General features: G+C 52.0%; 1 protein-coding gene across 4 annotated transcripts in view; it reads right to left on the bottom strand.

Annotated features, from left to right (window-relative positions):
- Window positions 1–11,734: 11,734 nt before the first annotated feature.
- Window positions 11,735–24,591, bottom strand: part of WDTC1 (WD and tetratricopeptide repeats 1) — a 60,912-nt gene continuing 48,055 nt past the window's right edge. For 2 of the 4 annotated variants that reach the window (XM_043445126.1, XM_043445127.1), the window contains exons 8-16: window positions 24,009–24,103; window positions 23,562–23,677; window positions 22,151–22,226; window positions 21,460–21,565; window positions 20,618–20,791; window positions 17,370–17,605; window positions 15,790–15,967; window positions 14,957–15,149; window positions 11,735–13,708 (exon numbers count right to left, since the gene is read on the bottom strand). In XM_043445126.1, the coding sequence (XP_043301061.1) occupies window positions 13,511–13,708; window positions 14,957–15,149; window positions 15,790–15,967; window positions 17,370–17,605; window positions 20,618–20,791; window positions 21,460–21,565; window positions 22,151–22,226; window positions 23,562–23,677; window positions 24,009–24,103 (1,372 nt within the window). In that variant the 3' untranslated portion in view covers window positions 11,735–13,510. Of the gene's footprint in view, window positions 13,709–14,956; window positions 15,150–15,789; window positions 15,968–17,369; window positions 17,606–20,617; window positions 20,792–21,459; window positions 21,569–22,150; window positions 22,227–23,561; window positions 23,678–24,008; window positions 24,104–24,591 lie in introns of all 4 variants that reach the window. The other 2 variants (XM_043445124.1, XM_043445125.1) reach the window with 1 other exon arrangement.

Here is a 24,591-nt window from a genome sequence, read left to right as displayed (position 1 = left end):
TCCTCTATTGTCCCCTTCTACTGCTTTCAATCTTTCCTAGCATCAGGGTCTTTTCCAGTGAGTCAGCTCTTTGCATCAGGTGGCCAAAGTATTGGAGTTTCAGCTTCAGCATCAGTCCTTCCAATGAATATTCAGAACTGATTTCCTTTATGATGGACTGGTTGGATCTCCTTGCTGTCTGAGGGACTCTCAAGAGTCTTCTCCAACACCACAGTTCAAAAGCATCAATTCTTTAGTGCTCAGCTTTCTTTATAGTCCAACTCTCACATCCATACATGACTACTGGAAAAACCATAGCTTTGACTAGATGGGCCTTTGCTGGCAAAGTAATGTCTCTCCTTTTTAATATGCTGGCTAGGTTGGTCATAAGTTTTCTTCCAAGGGGTAAGAATCTTTTAATTTCACGGCTGCAGTCACCATCTGCAGTGATTTTGGAGCCCCACCCCCCCAAATAAAGTCTGTCACTGTTTCCATTTCCCGCAGGTTACAAGTGAGAAACTGAGGCTTAAGAGGTGAGGTAAGTGGCCAGGACTCAACTCCAAGTCTGTTTCCCTCTCTTTTTCATTCTGTGGTCTTTCACGAGGTAGTGGTAGCATAAAGGAAGGATAAGCTAAAATGATGTGTGGCATATGTGTAGAAGTAGGGAAAACTTGGCCTGGAGATATTAGAGCTGAGTCCTGATGTTTGCTGGGTGGCTCCAGGATGGGTGCGTGCAGTGGTGCAAAGCAAGGAAGGCCTTGCAGAGCAATGCGCAGGAGTGTGAATATCATCTTGGCTGGAGTAAATCACAAGCCTTAGATGTGATCCCATCCCTTCATTGTACAATTGGCAAAACTGAGACTCGGGGAAGTTAAGTAATTGTTTGAGATCACACAGTATCATATGAAGAAGCCGGGCTCAAACCCTGAATTCTTTGGGGTTTTTAAACAGATGCCAAGATACACAAAGGAAATGGAATCTGCTGCAGTGGGAAGGGGAAATGGGAGGACAACGAAGGAAGGCAGAAGCTCAAAATTAAGCTGGTGAGAGGTATGGCTACATCCACTCAGAAAGGTGGGAGCTGTGTATTTTTGGGAAGATTTTTTTCCATTGAATTACCCTCCTTCAATGCTGATCTATTTTTAGCACCTAATATTTTAATGCATTTGTGGGGCGTACACCTACCTCTGTTATGGAACTCTAAGGTCCTTAATTTCAGTAGCTCACACTGTTCTTAGTGCAGAGCAGATGCCCACTGGATATTTCCTGATTTACAGAGTGACTAAATGGATGCTTTTATAAAGGCCTCGCAGACATCACAGGTGAAAATGATTCTCACCCATTCAAAATTCTTTTGAGTATGTTTGTGCTTCTCCTGTGGCCCATGTGTGTGATCCGTTAAGGGCAACGACCAGCACCTGGCACAGGTATAGAAGAGGTGGACAGTATGTTTGTGGGATGAAGAAATTGCATCTTGATTCACTGGCTATAGCTGTCTCATCTCTTCTGGAGGAAGGTCTCCGAGGAAAGTCTATACCTCAGACATGCCTCTTCCATCATTGTCAACCCGTAATTCTAGCAAAGGGCTGGTGGGTGCTCTTTAAACATTTATTGTGTATATGGATGAATAAACAACCAAAGTCAGCCTTTCTCAGGGTCTGCCACAAATCTGGTAGTACTAACACAAGCAGCGCATTCACTCTACGGCCTTCAGTGGCTTCCCACTGCACTTTAGACAAACCACAAATCCACTGTGGCTCACACGGCCCTGCATCGTGCCCTTTTGCCTACTTGTTCACTGTCGTACAGCCCTTTTCAGTTCCTCTCATGGGCCATGCTGTTTCACACCCCCATGGACTTGGCACATCCTGTTTTCTTTCACCTGAAATGCCCCTACTGCCTCCAAAACTGGCTAACTTCCATTCATCCTTCAAGTCACAGATTACATGTCACTTTCTCAGAGAGCTCTTCCCTGGCTTCCCAGTCTAAATGAGAAAGCTCCTGGAATACCTTGTTCTTTTCCTTCACAGCACGTTTGTGGCTATGTCTTGTTGGACTCCCCCACTAGGCTGGAAACTCCTTGAAGGAAGACACTGTATGTGTCTTATTCGCTTTTGTAAAACCAATGCCTACTAGTGTCTAGCATAGAGCATTTCCTTAATCAGTATTTGCTAAACTGAATGAATGACAAATACTTATAACCTTAGTATGACAGCTACAGTCAGTTTGAGGGCAGGAACCTAGCTTGTTAGCTGCTACCTCGCAGTGTCCCCAGAGTTTTAAGGGCCCCATGGATGTTGGTAGGCACAGTGCTCTGCAGGGTCTGACTAGAGAGCCCCAGCCCCTCCCCCGTGGCCTGCATCCTCCTACCCTCTGTCTAAGCAGCTGCAGCAGGCACACGAGAAGGGGCAGGCACCTGAGGGGGTCCATGTGCTGTGCTGAGTTGCTTCTGTCCTGTCTGACTCTTTGCGACCCCATGGACCATAGCCTGCCAGGCTCCTCTGTCCACGGGATTCTCCAGGCAAGAATACTGGGGTGGGTTGCCATGCCCTCCTCCAGTGATCTTCCTGACCCTGGGCATGGCAACCCACTCCAGTATTCTTGCCTGGAGAATTGCATGGACAGAGGAGCCTGGCAGGCTATGGTCCATAGGGTCACAAAGAGTCAGTATTCTTGCCTGGAGAATTCCAGGTACCTGGAGGGAGAAGCCAGCTCCTTCTCTGACTCCTCTGGAGCCTCTGTCCCAGGCTTGTTCCACATCACAGCCTGTTCACAGGGCCCCCTGCCACACGTACACGTCACCTTGGTTCTCTTACCCAATGTGAAAGCCTCCCTGGCCTGTGTCCTTGCTTCCTCTGCTGCTGCCCACCCCTATCACGCACAGACAGATCGGATACCTCCACCAAGGCCTAACACTCCCTTCCAGGCTCAGAGGATCACAGCAGTGTCCTGGAAGAAGCTCCTCTAACAGAGAGCTCAGGAAAGGATTGATAGAGCTCAGAGCTACCCCTCCCCCAACACACACCCCGACCTAAAATAGGAATGACCATCTGGACCCACTTATAGGACTGGCTGGGGGAGGGAAGGATGGCAGAGCTGGAAGCATCAAGCTGGGAAGCTTCTAGGGTGAGATGCTGCTTGTTTGAAGGGTGAACTCAGGGCACATCCTCTCTTGGTGTGGGTCAGGACAGCCCCTCAACTGGCCCCAGGTAGAAGTCCCCAGGACACACATCCTTCCTTCCTTCCCCAGGCCATTTCACTCCTCATTCTGGCATTCAAGGTTCTCATGGTCTGGCCCCAACCCTTAACCTTCTTTTTCCACCCTCATCTCTCTCTCTGTCTCCCTTGGGACTTGGAGTTAACCTCACCGCGCTGTTTGCCCTTCAGAGAAACGAGCCCTGCACTTCATACCTCGTGTCTTCGCTCGAACTGTTCCTTCAGCAGAGTGCCCTTCCCCGGCTCTCCTACACCACCTTCAAGGTTTCCAGCAAATCCTCCCTCTTTGCTCCCAGAGCACGGAGGCTGTTTCTGCCTATTGAATATTCATGTGTACTTGCATTAGCATTAGCTGTTTACATGTCTGTCTACCCCAGGAGACTGTGAACTCCTTGAGAAGGGGACTGACTAGACCCTTTGGACCTTGGAGTCAGAACGGCACCCGGCAGATAGGAAGCGCTTCGGGACTGTCCCCGGAGCTGTTTGTTGATCATAGATTGGTCTCCTTCAGGGCTCTGGCAGAAGAGTCACCTCAATCAATAAGCCAGGGAAGCAGAGCTGAGCCTGGGGCAATCTCAGCGCAGGTTGGAGGAGCTGCTGAGGGTGACGCTCTGTCTGTGTGTGTGTCCCCTCTCTTCTGCAGCCTTTCTGCTTCTGCTCCTTTGGATTCCCCCCATTAAGCCCTAAACTGTCTTCCTGGATGGCTCCAAACCTTTCTGTGGTGGGGAAGGGACCACTGGGGTAGATACAATGCAACAAACCATTTGAGAACACACCCTCTGACCCTTAAGACATCAGAGATTACAAAACGACTTCCTTCTCCATTCCATTTTATAGATGGGTAAACTTCCCTAAGAATATAGAAAGCACAGCCAGGCCCAGAATCTAAGTGTTCTGCTGCCAGGTGGGCAATAAAGCATGATGGTTGAACATGTGAACTCAGGTGTCAGCCAGCAAGCCCAGTACTGACCCTTAGCTCTGTCAGAGGTTGTCAGACCTTAGGAAAGTAACTGAACCTGTCAGGGCATCAATTTCCTCATCCCTAAAAGGGGGAGGGGGGAGTTGCAAAGTTCCTGTAAAGTTTATTGGATAAGCTATAGCTGATCAGCTATTGGCCCAATATGAACACTCAGTGTTAGCTATTATAGCAGTTAAAACCACTCATCACCATTTTAAGACTCTTAACCACTTAAAAAGCACTTTGATGTGCATACTCTATGATTTGGTGCCTCCTTACAATGCAGTGAAGTAACCAGAGGGCAGGTATCATGGCATCCATTTTCCCAAAGAGAAAAATAAGCCCAGAAAGGTTCAGGAACTTTTCCAAGGTCTAAACATAAACTGGGCTTCTCAGGTGGTACTAGTAGTAAAGAACTCGCTTGCCAATGCAGGTTAGATGTAACAGATGGGGGTTCGATCCCAGGGTGGGGAAGATCCCCTGGAGGAAGGCATGGCAACCCAATCCAGTATTCTTGCCTGGAGAATCCCATGGTCAGAGGAGCCTGGCAAGCTGAAGTCCATAGGGTCCCACAGTCGGACACAACTGAAGCAGCTTAGCATGCATAAACTAGGTAAGAGTTGGGGTTCTGAACCTCAACCCTGCTTTTTCTCTGCTGGTGACCCCTTCTAGGGCCATTAAAGAGAGAGGAGGATGAGACCTGAGATTCTGTAAATCATCATAAAATGGTGCAAACTGTGGCCTCACTGGACCAGGGCCTGTTTGTGTTAGTCACTCAATTGTGTCCGACTCTTTGCAGCCCCATTGACTGTAGTCCACCAGGCTCCTCTGTCCATGAAGTTCTCCAGGCGAGAATACTGGAGTGGGTTGGTTGCCATTCCCTTCTCCAGGGTCTCTTTCCTACCCAGGGATTGAACCTCGGTCTTCTACATTGCAGGCAGATCCTTTACTCTCTGAGCCACCAGGGAAACCCTAGGACATATGCAGGAAGCAGACCATGTCTCCATGAGTGCCTCATGCCTGCCATCACGTCCATCAGACACAGGGCCTGACACTCAGCGGGGAACTCCATGGCGAAATCCAACATTCAGAGACCATGCACAACCCCCATAATTGCTACCCACGTCTTCCAGATAATGTGGGGGCTCCAGGAAGCAGGGGCTAACCCATTGGGTGCATTTTGGTTAAGCCAGTGCTGGGCAAATAGGGGCTCAAAAAGTATCATGACATTAAATAAGAAAAATGATTCTTAAAGAAGTGGACCAGGAAGCAGAGATTAGTGACCCAGTCCTGGTTTTGCCTCTAATTAACTTGGGTTTTAGGCAGCCCATTCCCTCTTCCTGCCCCTCTTTGGAACTTGTCTATATTCGTAAATAGGACTCCATAGATGATCTGGAAATAGGACTAGATTGGTGGTTCTCCACTCTGGCCCTACATTAGAATGAATCTGGGGTTTTCAAATAATGTATGGATGCTTGGACACCTCCCCACCTTCCCTGCAGACCAGTTAAAACAGAATCTCTGGGGTGGTTAAGTATCCCAGGTGGTTCGGATGTATAACCGGGGCTGGGAACCTCTGAGCTAGATGATCTCTCATCACCTTTTCAGTTTTGCAACTACATTTCAGCATGCTCCTTAGCACAGAGACCCACCACAGGCCCCTGGGACCACATCTGCCCACCACAAACACAGGAGTTCTAATTCTGAAGTCTCTTTTGCTACACATTCACTGTGCAGGCTTATCTGACTGAGCCCCAGGCTCCCCACCAGCAGGGTTGAGTAACACAGGTGGACGCATGTTAAAAATGGAGCACCACAGGTCTTTTTACTGTCTCTAGTTTTGCCTTTTCCAGAATGTCATATAGTTGGAATCATATGGTATGGCTTTCAGATTGGCTTCTTTCAAAAGCAATAATGCACTTAAGTTTCCTCCCTGGCTTTGGGGCTTGATTGTTCATTTCCATACACTGCACAGCTGTACCTATTTTTTTTTTTTTCAGCTGTACCTATTTTATCTATTCACGTTTTGAAGGCTTCTTGGTTGCTTCCGGTTTTGGGCAATTATTAATAACGCTGCTGTAAACATTTACGTACGGGTTTGTGCATGGACATAACTTTCAATTAAGGACAGCAGTTGCTGGATCTTACAAAAAGACTAATTAACTTTGTAAGAAACTGCCAAACTCTTAACATTTTGCATTCTCACCAGCAGTGAATGAGTTCCTGTTGCTTCACATCCTTGTCAGCATTTGATGTTGTCATCCTAATCAGTGTGGTGTGGTATCTCATTGTTGGTTTAATTTGTAATTCCCTAGTGACATAGTGACATAGAAGAACTGTACAAAAAAGATCTTCATGACCCAGATAATCTCAATGGTGTGATCACTCACCTCGAGCCAGACATCCTGGAATGTGAAGTCAAGTGGGCCTTAGGAAGCATCACTACGAACAAAGCTAGTGGAGGTGATGCAATTCCAGTTGAGCTATTTCAAATCCTAAAAGATGATGCTGTGAAAGTGCTGCACTCAATATGTCAGCAAATTTGGAAAACTCAGCAGTGGCCACAGGACTGGAAAAGGTCAGTTTTCATTCCAATCCCAAAGAAAGGCAATGCCAAAGAATGTTCAAACTACTGCACAATTGCACTCATTTCACACGCTAGTAAGGTAATGCTCAAAATTCTCAGCCAGGCTTCAGCAATACATGAACGAGAACTTCCAGATTTCCAGCTGGATTTAGGAAAGGCAGAGGAACCAGAGATCAAACTGCCAACATCCCCTGGATCATTGAAAAAGCAAGAGAGTTCCAGAAACACATCTATTTCTGCTTTATTGACTATGCCAAAGCCTTTGACTGTGTGGATCACAATAAACTGTGGAAAATTCTGAAAGAGATGGGAATACTAGACCACCTGATCTGCTCTTGAGAAATCTGCATGCAGGTCAGGAAGCAACAGTTAGAACTAGACTGGTCCCAAATAGGAAAAAGAGTACGTCAAGGCTGTATATTGTCACCCTACTTATTAAACTTATATGCAGAGTACATCATGAAAAACGCTAGGCTGGATGAAGCACAAGCTGGAATCAAGATTGCTGGAAGAAATATCAATAACCTCATATATGCAGATGACACCACCTTTATGGCAGAAAGTCAAGAAGAACTAAAGAGCCTCTTGATGAAAGTGAAAGAGGAGAGTGAAAAAGTTGGCTTAAAGCTCAACATTCAGAAAACTAAGATCATGGCATCTGGTCCCATCAGTTCATGGCAAATAGATGGGGAAATAGAGGAGACAGTGGCTGACTTTATTTTTCTGGGCTCCAAAATCACTGCAGATGGTGAAAAAGGCCATGAAATTAAGACATTTTCTCCTTGGAAGGAAAGTTATGACCAACCTAGACAGCATATTAAAAAGCAGAGACATTACTTTGCCAACAAAAGTCCATCTAGTCAAGTTTATGGTTTTTCCAGTGGTCATGTATGGATGTGAGAGTAGGACTATAAAGAAAGCTGAGTGCTGAAGAATGATGCTTTTGAACTGTAGTGTTGGAGAAGACTCTTCAGAGTCCCTTGGACTGCAAGGAGATCCAACCAGTCCATCCTAAAGGAGATTAGTCCTGGGTGTTCATTGGAAGGACTGATGTTGAAGCTGAAACTCCAATACTCTGGCCATCTGATGCGAGGAGCTCACTCATTGGAAAAGACCCTGATGCTGGGAAAGATTGAGGGCAGGAGGAGAAGGGGAGGACAGAGGATGAGATGGTTGGATGGCATCACCGACTCAATGGACATGAGTTTGGGTAGACTCTGGGAGGTGGTGATGGACAGGGAGGCCTGGTGTGCTGCTTTTCATGGGGTTGCAAAGAGTCGGACATGACTGAGTGACCGAACTGAACTGAAGTGACATAATGCTGGACAGCTTTTTTGTGCTTACTGCTGCTGCTGCTAAGTCACTTCAGTCATGTCCGACTCTGTGCGACCCCATAGACAGCAGCCCACCAGGCTCCCCTGTCCCTGGGATTCTCCAGGCAAGAACACTGGAGTGGGTTGCCATTTCCTTCTCCAATGCGTGAAAGTGAAAAGTGAAAGGGAAGTCTCAGTCATGTCCGACTCTTAGCGACCCCATGGACTGCAGCCAGCCTACCAGGCTCCTCCATCCATGGGGTTTTCCAGGCAAGAGAACTGGAGTGGGGTGCCATTGCCTTCTCCATGTGTGCTTACTAGTCACCTGTATATCCTCCTTGGTGAGGTGTCTATTCAGATATTTTGCCCATTTTTAAATTGGGGTGCTTGTTTCATATTGTTGAGTTGTAAAAATTCTTTTCTCTCAATTGTTGGCTTGTCTTTTTCATTCTCTTAACAGTGGTTTCATAGAGCAGGAGTTCTGATGAAGTCCAGTCCATCAATTTTTGCTTTCATGGGTTGTGCTTTCGATATTGTATCTAAATACCTGTTGCCAAACTCAGATCTTCTCCTATGTGGTCTTCTGAGCTTTATTGGTTTGTTTTACGTTTAGTCCTATGATCAATTATGAGTTAATTTTTGTGGACAGTGTACTCAGTGTTTAGATCCTTTTTGGGGGGATGGGGTGGGGCATGTAGATGTCTGGGCTTCCCAGGTGGCTCTAGTGGTAAAGAACCACCCATCTCTTGCAGGCTATGCAAGAGATGTGAGTTCGATCCCTAGGAGGGGAAGATCCCTTGAGGAGGGCATGGCAACCCACTCCAGTGTTGTTGCCTGGAGAATCCCATGGACAGAGGAGCCTGGTAGGCTATAGTCCATGGGGTTGCAGAGTCAGACAGGACTGAAGTGACTCAGCACACAGCCACACATGGAGATATCCAGTTGTTCCAGCACCATTTGTTGCAAAGGTTGCTTTCCTTTCTCCATTGAGTTGATTCTGCTCTTTTGTCAGAGATCAGTTGACTAAATTTGTGTGGATCTACTTTTGGGATCCCTAGATCATTCCACTGATTTGTCTTTTCCTTAGCAAATGCCACACTGTCTTGGTTATTGTAGCTTTCTGATAAGTCTTGAGGTTGGGTAGTGTCAGTCCTCTGACTTTGTTCTTTCTCTTTGTTATCTGTGTTGGCTATTCTGGGTCTTTTGTTTCTCCATACAAACGTTAGAATAAGCCTGTGGATAGTCAGGAAATAATTTGCTGGGATTTTGGTTGAGATTTCATTGCCCAAGTTGGGAAGAAATGACATCTTTATTAATAATAGAGTCTTCCTATCCATGAGCATGGAATGTCTCTTCACATATTCTGATTTCCCTTGTTTTCTCTCAGCACAGTTTTATAGTTTTCCTCATAAATATCTTGTGTATATTTTGCTGGTACTTAGTAGGTACTAAGTATACAAGTACTTAGCACTTACTTTTTCTCTCTCTCTTTTTTTGTGCTGGTAAGGACTGAATAGGTGGCGCGCAGGGGATTTTCATGGCAGTACAACTATTTTCCACAGTGCAGATACAGGACATTATGCATATGTCAAAACCCATAAAACTGTACAATACAAAGAGTGAACCTCAATATAAGCTACAGACCTTAGTTATTAATGATGTTTATCAATACTGGTTCATTAATTGTAACAAAGGTACACTGAGGCAAGATGTTAATAAGGGGAAATGGAGCCAGGGAGAGAGGGGGTATATGGGACTTTGTCTTATCTTTTTAACTTTCAGCAAGCCTTAAACTGCTCTAAAAAAAAGTCTATTTAAAAAAAAATGTACCAATTCCAAATGAAATGGAGCTCCTGGTGAAGTCTTCCAATGGCTAATCCCTGCTCACAGGACCAAGCCTACAATCCCTCATCAAGCACAGGGGGTCCTCCACAGTTTGGCTGCCCCCTGAAGTCCATGGGCCACTCCATCCTCTACCATGCGGCTAAACTGAATCCCTCAGGCTCCACGAGGGCACCTGGGACTCTACCCTAGTCCCTCGATCTGGTATATCACCCCTTCCCTGCATGGTCTGCAAACATCCTAAAGCAGCGTCAGCTTGGGGACACAGAGGAATGATAAGCACCTGCTTCATGACATCACCTATTGCGCTTCCGACAGAATCTCTTCCCTTTCTGTCTCCTGTACTAAGCTGAGTATACCCTGCTGGCCTCAGCCTGGTTCTTTCCAAATGTACAAACAGAATAATCACGAAATCTCACTAGTGAAACTATTGTTCCTACAGTACTGAACCACAGTTCCCAAACTGTGCATCAAGACACCTTAGGGTGCCGCCGTCAAGTCACAGGAGCACAGAAGGATATTTTAAATTCTGAGTTACTTAGCATCTGTTGGCTACCGCGAGGACAAGCACAGGGTGGCTCACTTTTATCCTTAGACTCCACGGCATTCCTTTGATTACGTCGTCTTTCAGAAGCTGAGTTTTTAGAGCTTGCTGAGATACAAAGTAAATGAAAGTCACTGTGGAACACAAAATGAGGGTGGTGGTGTCCAATCTGATTAGAAAGTCTGACAAGTCTTACAGTACCCAACAAGCACACGGATTCCATTAGTTACTGTAGTCTTTAAGAAGGAAATAGAGTTTCTTCTGATATGTATTTTTTTTTTCAAATTTTTTTCTTTTGTGTATTCTTTAAAGACTAACTTGGTAGGACAAAAATTTTTTTAAAAGATTATTTATTATTTATTTTTGGTTGCACTGGGCCATCATTGCTGCATGGGCTTTTCCCAGTTGCATTGCACGGGGTTCTCGTCTCGGGGCTTCTCTTGGGGAGCACAGGCTCTAGGCACACAGGCTTCAGCAGCTGTGGCTCGCTGGGCTCAGTGGTTGTGCCCGGGCTTAGCTGCTCCGTGGCCTGTGGGATCTTCCCAGACCAGGGATCCATGTGGGATCTTCCTGGAAGAGGGATTGAACCCAGGTCCCCTGCATTGGCAGGCGGATTCTTAACCACTGGACCACCAAGGAAGTCCAGGACATAAATTCTTAAGTCATCTTGGCTTAATTAACATGTTGAAATGTTAGGTATTTCTTTTGGCTTAGGGGGTCCAGATAAAAACTACTGAGGCACTGATGGTTGAGTGAGCTGAGAAAGTTTGGGAACCTCTGGTCTAAGAAATCCTCTCATCTAGGGCCCATCAAGAAAACAGATTTTGAAATCAATTTAGTGGGTTATAGACAGCATTTTTTTTCCCCTCCTTCATAAAATAGAATGGTGACTAGAACACACTGCATGTAGCAAGGCTCAGTCTTATTGTGTAAAACTTATGTTCATTATATACATATGAATTAGCATGGGTATCTTGGGTCACAATGTAAGATGTATATTTGTTTGGGTTGTGATTTTAAAAGACTGAAAAACCACTAAGAGTTCACCCTCCTTACTTTACAGAGGAGAAGACAGCCCAGATAATGAAAGCTGATTATTGCAAATCACAGCCATCAGGGCCAGGCTCTGCACTTGGTCCTGCTGGACTGGTGGCCACGGTCCACAGGGAAGCTCCAAGGCCAGCCTCATTCCACCCGGCAGAGGTGTGGTTACTCAAGAGTCATGGAGCTACGGAGATGACATCCTCTCCCTTTCCCCCAGACCCATGGGCAACCCACAAATGCCACCAGCCACACCTAGAACAAAATGGTTTTAATCAGTTGCGTCACCCTCACTCTCCTGGGAGCGGAGCAACAAAAAGGCTCGGCTCCTGCCCCCATAGGACAGTAAGGCTTCTGTGTCTCTCCACACGCAGGGCCCAGGCTGGGCAGGCAGGAGGCAGGGAGGGAGGAAATGGCGGGTGGCTGGAACACAGGAAAGCAAAGGGGCCCCTGCTAGTCCTTGGGCCCCAGGCCCAGCCTCAGCGCTCCGGCTCTCCCCTCCCGGCTGGAGAAAGGTCGTGGAGAAGAGACAGGGGAGCGAGTCCCAGCAGCAGGAGAAGCAGCAGCAGCTGTTTCCTTCACCAATAAATACACTTCATTACCAAGCTAGGAGAGAGGGGTGGGGGGTGATGGCGGGGAGAGGAAGGGGGAGAGGCTGCCACCTGTGTCGCTGGGATTAAAGCAATGACGAGATGGTGCCAGACCCCCCACCACTATCCTCACCAGCCCACCCCCACCCCCATCTTCTTAAAACTGTGAAAAAGCTTTTAACATGGCCCTGCTGTCTCCAGGGCTTCTCTGAAGCCTGACTGAGAGGAGGCACCTGGCAGAGACAGGGCGGAGGGAGGGAGCGGGGCGGAGGGAGGCTGCAGCTGGAGGCTGGAGCCCGGGAGTGCCGAGGGGAATGGGGAGGTGGGGAACCAACGACTGGGAGAGCTCCTGAGCTGAGAGCCAAGGGGGCCAAGAGGGAGGCCTGGGGGGGGGGGGGTGGGTGCTGGGGTGCTGCATCCAGTGTAGAGCTCTGGGCTGCTGAGGAGGGGGCCGAGTTAGGGACTTTCCATCCCAGGGCTCAGGAGACCCACCCCTCCCCCCAGAGCAGCAGGGGGCAGAGAAAAGCCATCACTTCTTTGGTCTTTGTGGCGGCTCAGCGTGTGGGGGCGGGGAGGGAGTGCCATCTCAGCAAGAGGAGACCTGGCTGGGAGCTCTGGCAGAAAGGTCACAGTGAGGCCGGAGAGCGCCCAAGGGAGGAGTGGGGCCCCCCCAGAGTGCAGAAGGGCTGGCACGGGTGGGTGGGAATGGTGTGGTGTCCCCGCCCACTGCCAGGGCCCATGGGAGAGGCTGAGCCCCCAGAGGGCCTGTGAGGGCGGGTGGCCCAGTAAGGACCCAGCACCCATGCTTGGGGGGGTCTAGCAGGGCGGGGAGAGGGGGTGGAGAGGGAAAGGACTCCGGGCTGCGAGGAGGCAGTGGCCTGACCGTGCCCTCTCCAGGTCTCCCTCCTCACTTCTGTTTCCACCCTGACACAGCGGCTCTGCAGGGATGGGGGGCACCCTGTCCTTTTCTAGAACATTCCCTGAAGACCAAGAGGGAGCCAGCCTCGCCCGTCAAGAGCAAGAATGCTAACAGGCCAAGGCCAGCCTGTCCAATTCCACCCCACTCCTGCTGCCAGCCCAAGGGTGGGGCAGTCCCCGGAGACAGCAGCAGCCCTGGCCTCCCCACCTGAGGCAGGCCAGAGCCCTTAGGGACGTGGAAGGGGGAGGGGGGAGGGGGATTGGGGGAGATGGAGGGGCTTCCCCTCCTGCTCGTCTGCTCAGGGCTGGGGCCAGTCAAGGGGCAACTGCCCAAAAGTCCAAAAGCCAGCAAGTTGTAGCAATCCCCACCCGCAATGCCAAACTAAGAAACGTAATGGGGAAAAATGAAAAAAAAAAAAATGGGGGGACAGGGAAGACAAACCAAAACAGAACCCCCTGACCTCCTTCCCCGGGGCAGAGGATCCAGCCGATAGCGGGGGCTGGGACCGGGGCTAGGAGGGTCTAGCTGGGCCGGCACTGCACCTGGCCCTCGGAGCTGTCCTCGTCGTCAGAGGCCCCGGCACCCCCACTGCTCAGGCCTGTGATCCGGTAGCCCATGTTGAGCAGCATCACCTCCAGTGGGTCTGCGTTCATGCGCCGCTGGTTGGCCTGGGAGGCGCCCTCCATGTCCTCCACAACTCGGCCTGTGAGGTCTTCACTCTGCGGAGGGGAGCCAGGGGAGGTGCACTTACTACTGGGATCTGTGTGCAGGGGAAACACACACGCAGACTGAGCTACACGTGTGCAGGGGTGTGTACATACCAGGGGGTGTGCGTGGGTGTACCCATGAGTGCCCAGGTGCAGGGCAGCGTGTCCTGGGATATATGTGGACGGAGGCACAGACACAGACACACACAGACACAGACACACACACACAGAGACACACACACACCAGGATGCATGTGAGGGGGATGACGGATTACACCGGGGGTGGGGGGGCACATGGTCATACACAGTGGGATATATACTGGGGGGAATACACACACCAGAGTGTCTTCTGGTAGGCCCCACACTGGAAACTGATGGGGGGAATGCACGGACATAGGCGAGGGCGGACCCACACCAGGACCTGCTGGGCACACATACTATACCCCTGGCGGGGAGTGGTACGGACACAACTCCCCCACCCCACTCTTTTGTTGCCACTCCCCCCTCAAGGAAAGGTCTTAAAATGTATAGGCAATTGGGAAGGGGGAGGAGGTGGGCAGAGAGCAGGGGAGGCCTCAGGCCAGCCCACCTGACTGCCCACACCATCCCTGTGTCCCTGTGGACCAGACACATCACAGGCATCGCTTCTTTAATCCTCAAAGCGACCTTCTGAGGTGGTGCTGTCAGGCCCATTCCAATATACAGAAGATAAAAACCTGGGTTGAGTCCCTCAGGCCTAAGTGAAGGGACCAGGATTCAAACTGAGGCCCATCAGGCTCCAAAGCCTAGGCGCTGCCCCTGTGACTGAGGCACTGGCCTCTGCAGGGCTCCTGGGGGACACGACGCAGAGGGACACAAGGGACAGGGCGCGGGGCGGGGGGGCACCGTTCTCGGGAGCTGGTGTTGGGGCGGGGTGGGTGCCCTCCTGGTGTTGGGGCGGGGTGGGCGCCCTCCCTGCCCTCCCGTACCTGGTCCCAGTTACTGGGTCACTGCCTCCTGGGTGTGAGGCTCACCTTCACACCTGGCTCACGGATATGCCCCTAGAATTGCCCGCTTCATCTGGAGCTTTCAGAACTCGCTGGCTCCCGCCCTGAGGCAGCTTGGACCCCTGGGGAGAGAGCTCCCCTGGCAGCCCCTTGCCTCGTGAGGCTGTGACTCCTTTCCCTTCCCGCCCCACACAAGCTCAGCTGGAGGCCTCACAGAGGGTACCGCCCTTCTTTTCTCCCAACCTGGCTTCTGCCACCCTGCCCATCCCCTCACCTCCGGTCGCGGGTTCCAGAGCCGCACTACAGGGTCAATACCGCTGGTGGCCAGGAAGCAGTAGCTGGGGTGTGGCTGCAGGCAGTTGACGATGGATTCATCGCCCTGCAGCACGCGGACCAGGTTGGTGGTCTCCTTTTCCCAGACGAAGAAGGAGCCATCGTCAGAGCCACTGACGATATACTGAGCGTTGCTGGCGGGGGGGCAAAGGGCAGGGAGGTCAGGTGGGGGTATGGCCCACAGGCTGCATGGCTGAGGGAAAGGCGGAGCAGGGAAGCTTGGAGCCACTCAGGCCCCTTGAATTCTGGGGTCTTCACCTGACTTGGAACTCCCATGCACACGAGAATCCTCTCCACACTGGAGAGTCGTGTCACTGTCCAACTGTTCTCCTAACCTTGGGGTCACAGATGGCCTAGGTCCCTCTAACTTACTCTCCCTCAAAGTGCATTATAAGCCCCATGGGTGCTAGGATCGGATCCTGCCTTTCAGGGGTCTCTGGGAACGCTCCTGCCTCAGCCTTTCCTCAGTAGTCCTAGCCTTTCTGGATCCAGACCCCTAGATCCTACAGCACACCTGCCCCCAACACACTGTAGATATTTAGAAGGGATCTTGCTGGAGATGCTTGATTCATATTCATGAATCTCACCTACCCAAGAGAGTACGTCATCTACAGGGGAGGGCTGGGGGTGATGGTGGCTCACAGAGGTGAAGCCATCTGCCCAAGGGCACAGAGCTGTGATTTGAGACTTCTGAAAGCCTAGGTCCCCACGCCACCCCCAACCTCCTGTGGCCAACCGGGCTGGGCCCTCCTCCTCCTCTTCAGGGCCTCGGACCTGCCAAAGAAATTGGCCTCCTTGATATCCGTGGTGGTGTTGCAGTGGCCACAGTAGCGGAACTGGTAGTCGTAGCTTCGCTCCCGCAGCACCATCTCATCCTCGGAGATGGAGTCCTTGCGGCTCATGCTGCGGAGGCGGACGGGGCCGCCACCACCACCTGCTCCCTTCTTCTCCTCTGGGGCAGAGAACAGGGACCGTGAGAGTCCTGCCCGTCTCTCCCCGCCTCCCCATTTCCTCCCCACCCTTCACCCTGTTCTCTGTCCAAGTGGTAAGCCATGAAGAGCTATCCCTCTCCCCCTACCCTGGAAAACTGGAAACAACTGTGAAAAAGAGGCATCTGTGCATCCTGCCCTTGAGGGTGTTCAAGAGGAGACCGCTGATGCCAGGAGGGCCTTGGCTTAGGTCCCTGAATAATGTCTGGAAGGCCCGAAGATGCACGGCCCTAAGGTCTGTTGCTGTGGAGGTGAGCGGTGGGGAGGGGAGGGCAAAGCACTGCCAAGAGAGCCTTGAGCGGGTGATTTTTCTAAATAGATTCATGGCTTTGAAGGCAGTCAAGTCCAAGCCCTCCTGCTCCAGAAGACAAGTCAGCCTGGATCCCAGAAGACCGCTTAAGTGCCTTGGTAAAGTCATACCAGTTCTCTCAGTGCCTTGTTCCTGCCTGCCTCAGGGCCTTGGCATGTGCTGGTCCCTCTGCCAGAACGCTTTACCTCTGGCGACACTTTGTACCTAGTCACCTCTTCCTCAGCTTCAAGATCTCCACCTGAATGTCTCTTCCTCAAGAACCCCAGGCTGCCTTCCAGCCCTCCCCCGGCACTTGCACCCTGTCAGGTCTCCAGGGCCTTCTTTGCTGCTCCTTCATCGCTCGATTCCTTCACCAGGCTATAGATTCATGAATACAGAAATTCATCTGACGTGCTCCCAGGTGTATTCCCAGGGCATAGCACAGTGACTGGCACTATCCAGACAAATGATCAATCCACGGTCCAGTGCACTGCAGAGCAGACGAGGAACTGCAGTCTGCCTGCAGTGAGCTCCCCTCTCGTGGTTGCAGCCTGCACAGTTACCTGGTTCACTCTCCAGCGCCACCCAGGGGAGCAGGGTGGGCCCTTTAACACCCTGTACAGATAAGCCAGCAGGTTCGGAGAGGCTGTGCTCTGCCCAAGGTCGCCTGGGTCTACACAGCAGAGCTGAGATCGGAACTGAGGCTCCATACCTGTGTCTGAGGCCTTTCTGCTGCCCTGGGTGCTGTCTCTTCTGCACCCATGCAATCTGGAGCAAGTGCCTTCTAGCCAACTAGCTGGAGTTTGGATCCCAGTGGAACGGCCAGAGCCCTGGCTATGACAGGAGAGGATGACTCCTATCCTGAGCCCCGGGGGAACTACACTGGGCGCCTTAAACACGCTATTGCTAATCCTTGTCTCAAAGAGACCAAGTGACTGTCTCAAGGTCACGTGGTTCTCAGTCAGTGTGAGCCCAGGCCTCTGCAGCCTCAGAACTTCTGTCCTCTCCAGAATGTCACGTGGCACCTCCAACAGGCAGAGTGACAGCAACCCCTCCTCAGCGCACACTCTACTCACCACCGTCATTTTTGGAGAAGAGGGCGGCCGTGATGTCACGTCCCAATGCATCACAGGCGCTGCTATGGGCCTGCTCCGGGAACTTCCCTTTGAAATCATCCAGGCACTCTAGGGCCTCAGCCACGTACTTGAGCTCAAAGAGGCATCGGGCCAGGCGGAAGTGCGCCTTCAGGTGGCATGGATTTAGGGAGATGGCCTTGAGGCAGTCCCTCAGGGCGTCGTAGTGGTCACCATCCCTGGGAAGGCAGGCAGTGTGGTTTGGAGGTGGGGCTCCATGGCAGGCAGGGCATCCCCATTCAGCCTCGTGGCATCCTGTGGCCACCCCAGCCCACCTTTGAGCGATCTCAGGGCAAGGGTATTTGGGGATGGAAAGAATCCTGGCTCAGCCCAGGCCTTGCTTCCCAGGAGGAGGCAGAGTATGTTTAGGAGGCAAGCCAGGAAGCCCAGGGTCTTGGCAGGTAGAGGGTGGGAGGTGGGCATGAGGCAAAAACCAGTGTCGGGCTGCCCTCTGCTGGACACAGTGCAACTGTGCGCCCGCTCACCCCAGGCACCCGCAGCTCTGCAGCAGAAGGCCTGGCATCTTGCCCGCCTCAGGCTCCCCAGGCCCTCCTTCTCCCTTCCTCCTCCCACCTCCTCAGATCCCCCCAGCTGGCCTTCAAAGCCAGGTCTAAGGCAGGGGGCCCTCAAGGGCAGTTCTGTGGTCCGGGGAAGCCAGAAGTGTCAGGCTGGGTCTGACCAGCAGGCAGCAAGTCCTCAGCCAGGCCCCCCTCTGTCCTGGCTGACTGATCCACAGCAGCTGTGGCCTCTACCTCCCGGGGCTGGAGGATGGGGCCCGACAGTCTGGCAGTCACTTCTCTGGAAGCGGATGGCGGGGGTGGGGGCGGGTATAGGCCACAGGAGCTCCAAATTGTCCACAGTAACTTCTCCAAACTCCTGAAGCACGGATGTGGGGAAGCGGGAATGGTTTTGGTGGGAGGTGGGTTGGGGAGGGTCAGAGAAGCCCCTACCCTGCCCCCTGTGCCGGAGTACAGAATACACATCTGCCCAGGTCCACACACAGCCCCACCTCTCCACTGGAGAGCAGGTGCCCCACAGGAGCCACTTCTCCTTTTCCCCTCTGCTGGGGTGAGGCGGGCCTAGGACCCACCTGTGTTAAGAAGCACCCCCACCGCCCCCCCCAGAGCTGATGGCCTCCCCACCAAAGCGCAGCTCACAACCCTTGTGCACGGGGGCCAGGGTGGGTCCGACGCTGGAGCTGTGCTCCTGACCTCCCTCCTATAGCACCCAGAGGGAGCACTGGGCCTCAGAGCAGCCTGCTCAGACCAGGGACAAGCGGCTCGGCAGTGCGGAGGCAGGCAGGAGGCAGCGTGTTCCGACGGCGCCGCCTGCGTCAGAACGAGTGGCTGTGACGGAGGAGCAGGCGCTGTTCGGAAACCCAATTACCGCCTGCAAGGTGCCCCTCAGAACTCCCGGGGAGAGCCAGACCAGAAAGCAGCCAGGAGCCAGAGGGTGACGGCTCCCACCGCATCCAGGAGCAGATGGCCGCCCTGGGGAGACTGGCCTGGGACAGAACGTGACATTCTAGGGTCACTGGCAGGCACGTGGGATGGGGGGAGAGCAGGCTGGCCCCAGGGCGCACCCATCCGGACTTGCTGCCAGCTCAATCTCCCTGAAAAGACAGCCCTCAACACCTCCCTCTCCTGCTCGAAACTCTTCAGTAGCTGCCCATCATCCACTGAATCGAGGCCAAAACGCCACCGCTCTGCATTCCAAGTCCTTCCCAGGCTGGCCCCAGGCTACCTCACAGACTCATCTCCTGCCAGTCCCTTCCCGAGCCCTCTGCTCCAGCCAAATGGATTTGTTGTTCTGCAAACAAGCTCTCCAGTCAGTCCGCCACCCCCACGCCTTTGTTCACACCGTTCCATCTCCCTGGGAATGTCCCTCCCCCACAGCCCCTCCCCCTTCCCTCTCCTGTCTAAGCCTGCCCACACTGAAAGCAGACACCATGTCTTCCCGGAGCTCCCTGATCCCCAGGTACAGTGACCCAACTTTTCCTCTGCCCAGGGCACTTCACCTGACCCTTCAAAGACTCACTGCTTCCTGCCTCTTTGGTGATGGACCATGCCCACCTCTTTATCCCCTGTCCAGAGGCTGGGGGCTCTGAAGCACAGGAACTCGGAGGGACAGAACTTTGTGTCTCTAGTTCCCAGTGCATAGTAGGGATTCAGAGAACATGTTGAGGGTACTGTGGATTGGGAGATCATCAGTCTCTCTCAGCAAAAATGCAGGAGTGAGAGTGCTCTCAGCCTAGAGCCTGCGTGAAGACCACTGCATCCTACCCACCTGCTGGAAAAGAGGGGCAAAACACCTCAGGAGGGCCCCCAACTGTCATCTCCTGGGGTTGGCTGCCATCTGAGCCCTTGGCCAACTCCTGATGTCTGAGCTAAGGCCTGTGGGGGCAGCATCTTCCCAAAGCCCCATCCACCAGCCTGCTGACTTGGGTGGGTTTCTTAAGCTTCCCTCTCTGGCCTGCCGAGTTGCAGCCAGACGATGGCACACCAGCTGGCCTGTCTGTCTGGGCAGAGCCGACGGATGCCAGACGGAGCAGAAATGGCTGTGGGCCCAGCTTTATCCATCTCCCATCCTGGCCCTGGCTGGGGGATGGGGTCTGCCTGCCTGCTTGCCTGCTGGTGCTGCAGGCGGAAGGGCTGGGGGCCCTGGTGGTCTCCAAAGATAAAGGGTTCTTCAGGATATAGATCTACTCCCTTACCACTGGTCACTACCACCCAGCAAGACCCACAGCCAGCTTCAGATGTCTAGGATCCTGCTTGTGCTTGGTCCAAAGTGTCCAAGAGCATAGGACAGCAAACCCCAAGGTCAAGGCGCTGCACAATCACTTCAAACAGCAACTGAATTCACCAGGGCCTCATTTCCATCTAGCAAGATTCTACTGCTCCTTCAAAAGTTAAATTCAAGGCCCCATTCTCCAAGGACTGGGATTAACCACTCTCCTAATTCCTGCTTCCAGCAACCACAGCACTAACATGCCGAAGCTACTTGTGAACATGTTCCACTTAACTGTGAGCTTTCCTGGTGTTTGAGGCTTCCTGACTCACAGGTCAGGCACCTGCCTACCACCAACCAGAAGCTGATGAGAGGCCTGGGCCTAACATGCCCAGGGGGCAGCAGGATGCCACTGCTAATGTCCCTGGATGCCTCAGCAACTTGGTTCCATCAGGGCCACTCACCACTTGCGCTTCATGTAGGCAGCAGCTCGGTTCCCGTAGAGCATGGCATTGTGAGGGGCCCTCTGCACGGCCTTGCTGTAAAGCTGAATGGCCTGGGTCCACTGCTGGCAGGCAAAAGCTTCATTGGCTTGCTGTTTCACCCGCTCCAGGTATGGGGGCAGCTCTACCTGGGGGCTGCAGGGGAAGCAGAGTGTCAGGCCAACCAAGGAAGGGCAGAGCAGCCCCTCAGGATGTCTGTGGCCCTGCCTGGAGGCCTCTCAGGTTTTCTTGGTCCCTGAGATCTGCACTGTCATCTAAAAGAGGACACCACTCCCACCCTTGGCCTGAGTAAATGTGGCAGGTCAATGGTCACAATTCCATATGCTCTGTGCCAGTGAATAAAAACCAAGAGAGGCAGAAATGAAGTTGTCTTAGACAGGTTTAAAGGAATTCTTCACCAAACTGGGCATGAAAGTAGCTGACACCTCCAGCCTCCATGCTGAGCTGAACTTTGTCACCACCCAAGTCCCGCCCATGGATCTCTCTATAGAGAGGTTTCTCTCAAGGGCTAGAGGACCTGGGCACCTCTATATCCAAAGCTGAGCTCAGGGCCTGGCAGTGAAAGAGGCGTGAAGATGCTATGAATGGAGCAAACACAACGGGGGAGGCCTGTCTATGCAGGACCCTTTAGGAGGGAGCCCAGGGCTAAGAGGAGCTAGCCCCTGGGTCCTGACCCCAGCTAATGGCACCAAGAGACCAGAGCTTCAGCTGGAGCACGACTGGGGTCCCACCAGGCAGAGGCGGCATGGGGACCACTAGCCACATTCCAGAAGCCTCTGTGCCCCAAGTCAGGCTGGCCTTACCTGACATGCCCCCTAGTCTCTGGCAGCCGGAAGCCATTGCTGTGAAGATGCAGGCCATTGGAGACGCCATTGGACACACCGTTGGTGGACATCTTGCCATTCTGAACTTCTGGCAGGAGTTGGTGAGAAAGGAACAGCAACAACTTAGGAGGAGGTCCTCACTTCTCCTCAGCAGCCCTCCAGCCTCCATCTGGGGATCTGACGGCTCCACAGCAGGGCTATCCCTCCCAGGGTAGGTCCACTCCCAGAAAGCAAGTTCTGACAGGCAGGCCAGCAGGCACATAAAGCCTGTGCGCCCTCTGCTGGCAGGAGAGGGACATAGCTTCAACTTGGCATTATCTGGCTGTGGGGAGGCCTAAAAGGGGGGGGGTGAGGAGGTGCCCCAGGAAGAATCACTGAGGAGACTGGTCTAGGATGGCAGGGGATGGCACAACTACTTCAGGTCCTCAAGAGCCAAGCCACGGAAAGAACCTGCTTTTTCTGAGGGAAGTGAAAAGGGCCGTGAGGCAAACCCGTTTTTACAGCGCTCTCTGACCTGGGATTCCCTTTCAGTGCTATTTCAGAGAACCTGCTCCTTCTTGGAGGATCACAGCCACAGTGCAAGGTAAGGGGCAGGCTGCCCGGCAGAGGCAGCGCACACTCACGTTCCCCAGCAGAAACGCCCTGAAGGAGCCGGGGAGGGAGAACTTACCCCCTGAGGAGTGGCATTTTCTAGGCAAGAGGAAGGTGTACGGCCGCTGCTTGTAAGTCAGGTCAAACAAATAGACCTAGAGAGCAGGGGTCAAGAGAAGATGGACACTGTGAGGCAAGAACGTGGCCGGGCCAGGAGTGAGGCCTGGGCAGCTCTCAGGAATGTAGCTGTGTTGAGCAGGGAACCACCAAGTGACCCAGGACGGGGTGCTTCATGGAGCAAACCTCAGGCAGGAAAATCCTCCCAGTGCCCGGCCCTTGGGGTGGACGGCTAGAAATACTATCATTCCTTAGAATCACATGTGTGTTAGGTCAACAAGGGCCTCAGGGGTTTCATGTTACAAATGGGAAAACTGAAACCTCAGTTTTCAGAGAAGAGAAGCAATTTGCCCAAAGTAACACTGCTAGTTATTTCCCTCAGTAAATATTATCTATTATTACTTAACATGTATTGAATCCTTACTTTGCTCCTCTGTTAAGTATTTTATATGACTTTTCTCATTTCATCTTAGAAATGAGTACCACAAAATGAGTACCATCTTTAGTACCACAAAAAGGTACTATTATCATCAGCCACCTTTCCAGAAGAAGAAATGTCAGCTCAGAGTTTAATTAATTTATCCAGGGCCATAAAAGCAGCAAGTGGCACAGCCAGCACCCAAAACCAAGTCTGTTTGGCTCTGAACCACTCTGCTAGCCTGTCTCTCCGCTTATCCTTATACCACCTTTAAGCCAGGCAATGGCTCAACAATCCGAATCCAGAGCCCTCTTCTGAACTCGGGGGCTCACCCAGTTTCCACATCCCGTTTCACCTGTATCACACCTTGCCTTTAAATGTCATCAATGGTTTGTTTCACTTGCCATGTCTCTCCCATCAACTTAGCATGGATCATATTTTGCACCTGTCTCCCTCATGGCTATGATAATGCTACTCCCAGAGTAAGCACTCAGTGAGTATTTGGAGAGTAAATGAATTTATGCAAGGGTTATTAAACAACCTGAGAACAGAAGGGTTAGCAACTGGCCATTATCAAAGAACACTTCCCACAGCTGGCCCTGAACTGCACCCTGGCTGTGTGCTCTGAGCCGCAGGATTTCCTCCTAGGAAAGCAGCAGATGAGGAAACCAAGGTTCAGGAAAATGAAGACCGGTGTTCAAAGTCACAGCACACAGCTCATAAATAAAAGGCCAGAGTCTGAAGACAGGTCTGTCAGTTCTAAGGCTTACGCTCAAGGCCAGGGTAGTTCTCTGGGAATTCCAACAGTGCCATAGCATTTCTGTATTTCACGGTAACGTCATTTACAGTGAGGCTTCTTATCTGCCTCACGGTAGTGGATGTGGCGGACACAGCCCTGGCTGCCGGATATGGGGGCAGGGGGAGGGGAGGGGCCACCTTGGGCGGCCAGCCGTACCTGCTCTCCCCCCATGTTGACCAGCAGCTCTGTGCCATTGGGGCTGAAGGTGACATAGGTGGCAACCAGCACTCTCAGACGGTTGTTGTAGTCGGGCAGCTTCACTGGCAGGTGACCTGCAGGGAACAGTTACCTGAGTGTGAGGCTTCCAGTCCCTCCCAAAAGGCACAGGGAGTGGTGAGAAGTCAGCCTTCCCAGTGATCAATCATCTTCCTCAGAAAAGCAGCTCTAAGTGTTGAGCCCTTACTGGGGCAACTCTTATACACTATGTCACTGAGTCATCACAATCCCATTTTACAGAAAAGAGACCAAGATTCCTTCAGGGTAAGAAATTTGCCAAAGGTCACATAAGAGCTGGTGGATGGTAACCAGGATTAAATCCAGGTCTGTCTGACTCTCGGTCGCCACTGCCTCCTTGCACTGCTCCAGACACAATCACCACCCTACCTGCTACGTAATACTGGGCCGCGCCGTCCGGGAGGGGCTTCTGTCGGTCACAGAAGGTGTGCACGCCTGCTGAAGGGCTCTGCTTCATGCTTTTTCTGGTGGCAAGGCAAACAAAATAGGTTATAACACCGATCAGGACTCCTGGCTAGACTACACTTCCTCGGGAAAAACCCGTTTGTGTCCCTGGAGAGATACAGGAAGAGGTACCTTTCTTCCTGACCTAAGCACCCCCAAAAGTCAACCAACTAGACAGCTGTGGACACATCACAGTGGCCCTGCCTGCCGTCTTTGGTTCACGGCCACCCTGATACTCCCATTTCATAGATGAGGAGGCTAAAGCTTGTGGCTCACTCTAAGCCATGTAGTGTGTGAAGAGTAACAACAGTTGTCCAAATCCACAAAGGAAAGTAATGCAGGCCAGAAATTCGTACACCTGTCCCAGGAGTCCACTGAAAACTCAGACTGGCGGAACCGCGCAGGTCTGGGCCTTCTGTGGAGGTTCTGAGTATACTTTATTTTTTAAAAAAGAATAAAGTAAAATCGTATGTACAAATAAAGGAATTTACATGTATAAGATGATAAC

Source organism: Cervus canadensis, chromosome 24 (genome assembly GCF_019320065.1).
Source record: "Cervus canadensis isolate Bull #8, Minnesota chromosome 24, ASM1932006v1, whole genome shotgun sequence".
Taxonomy (NCBI): domain Eukaryota; kingdom Metazoa; phylum Chordata; class Mammalia; order Artiodactyla; family Cervidae; genus Cervus; species Cervus canadensis.
This window is presented reverse-complemented; position numbering and strand designations above follow the sequence as displayed.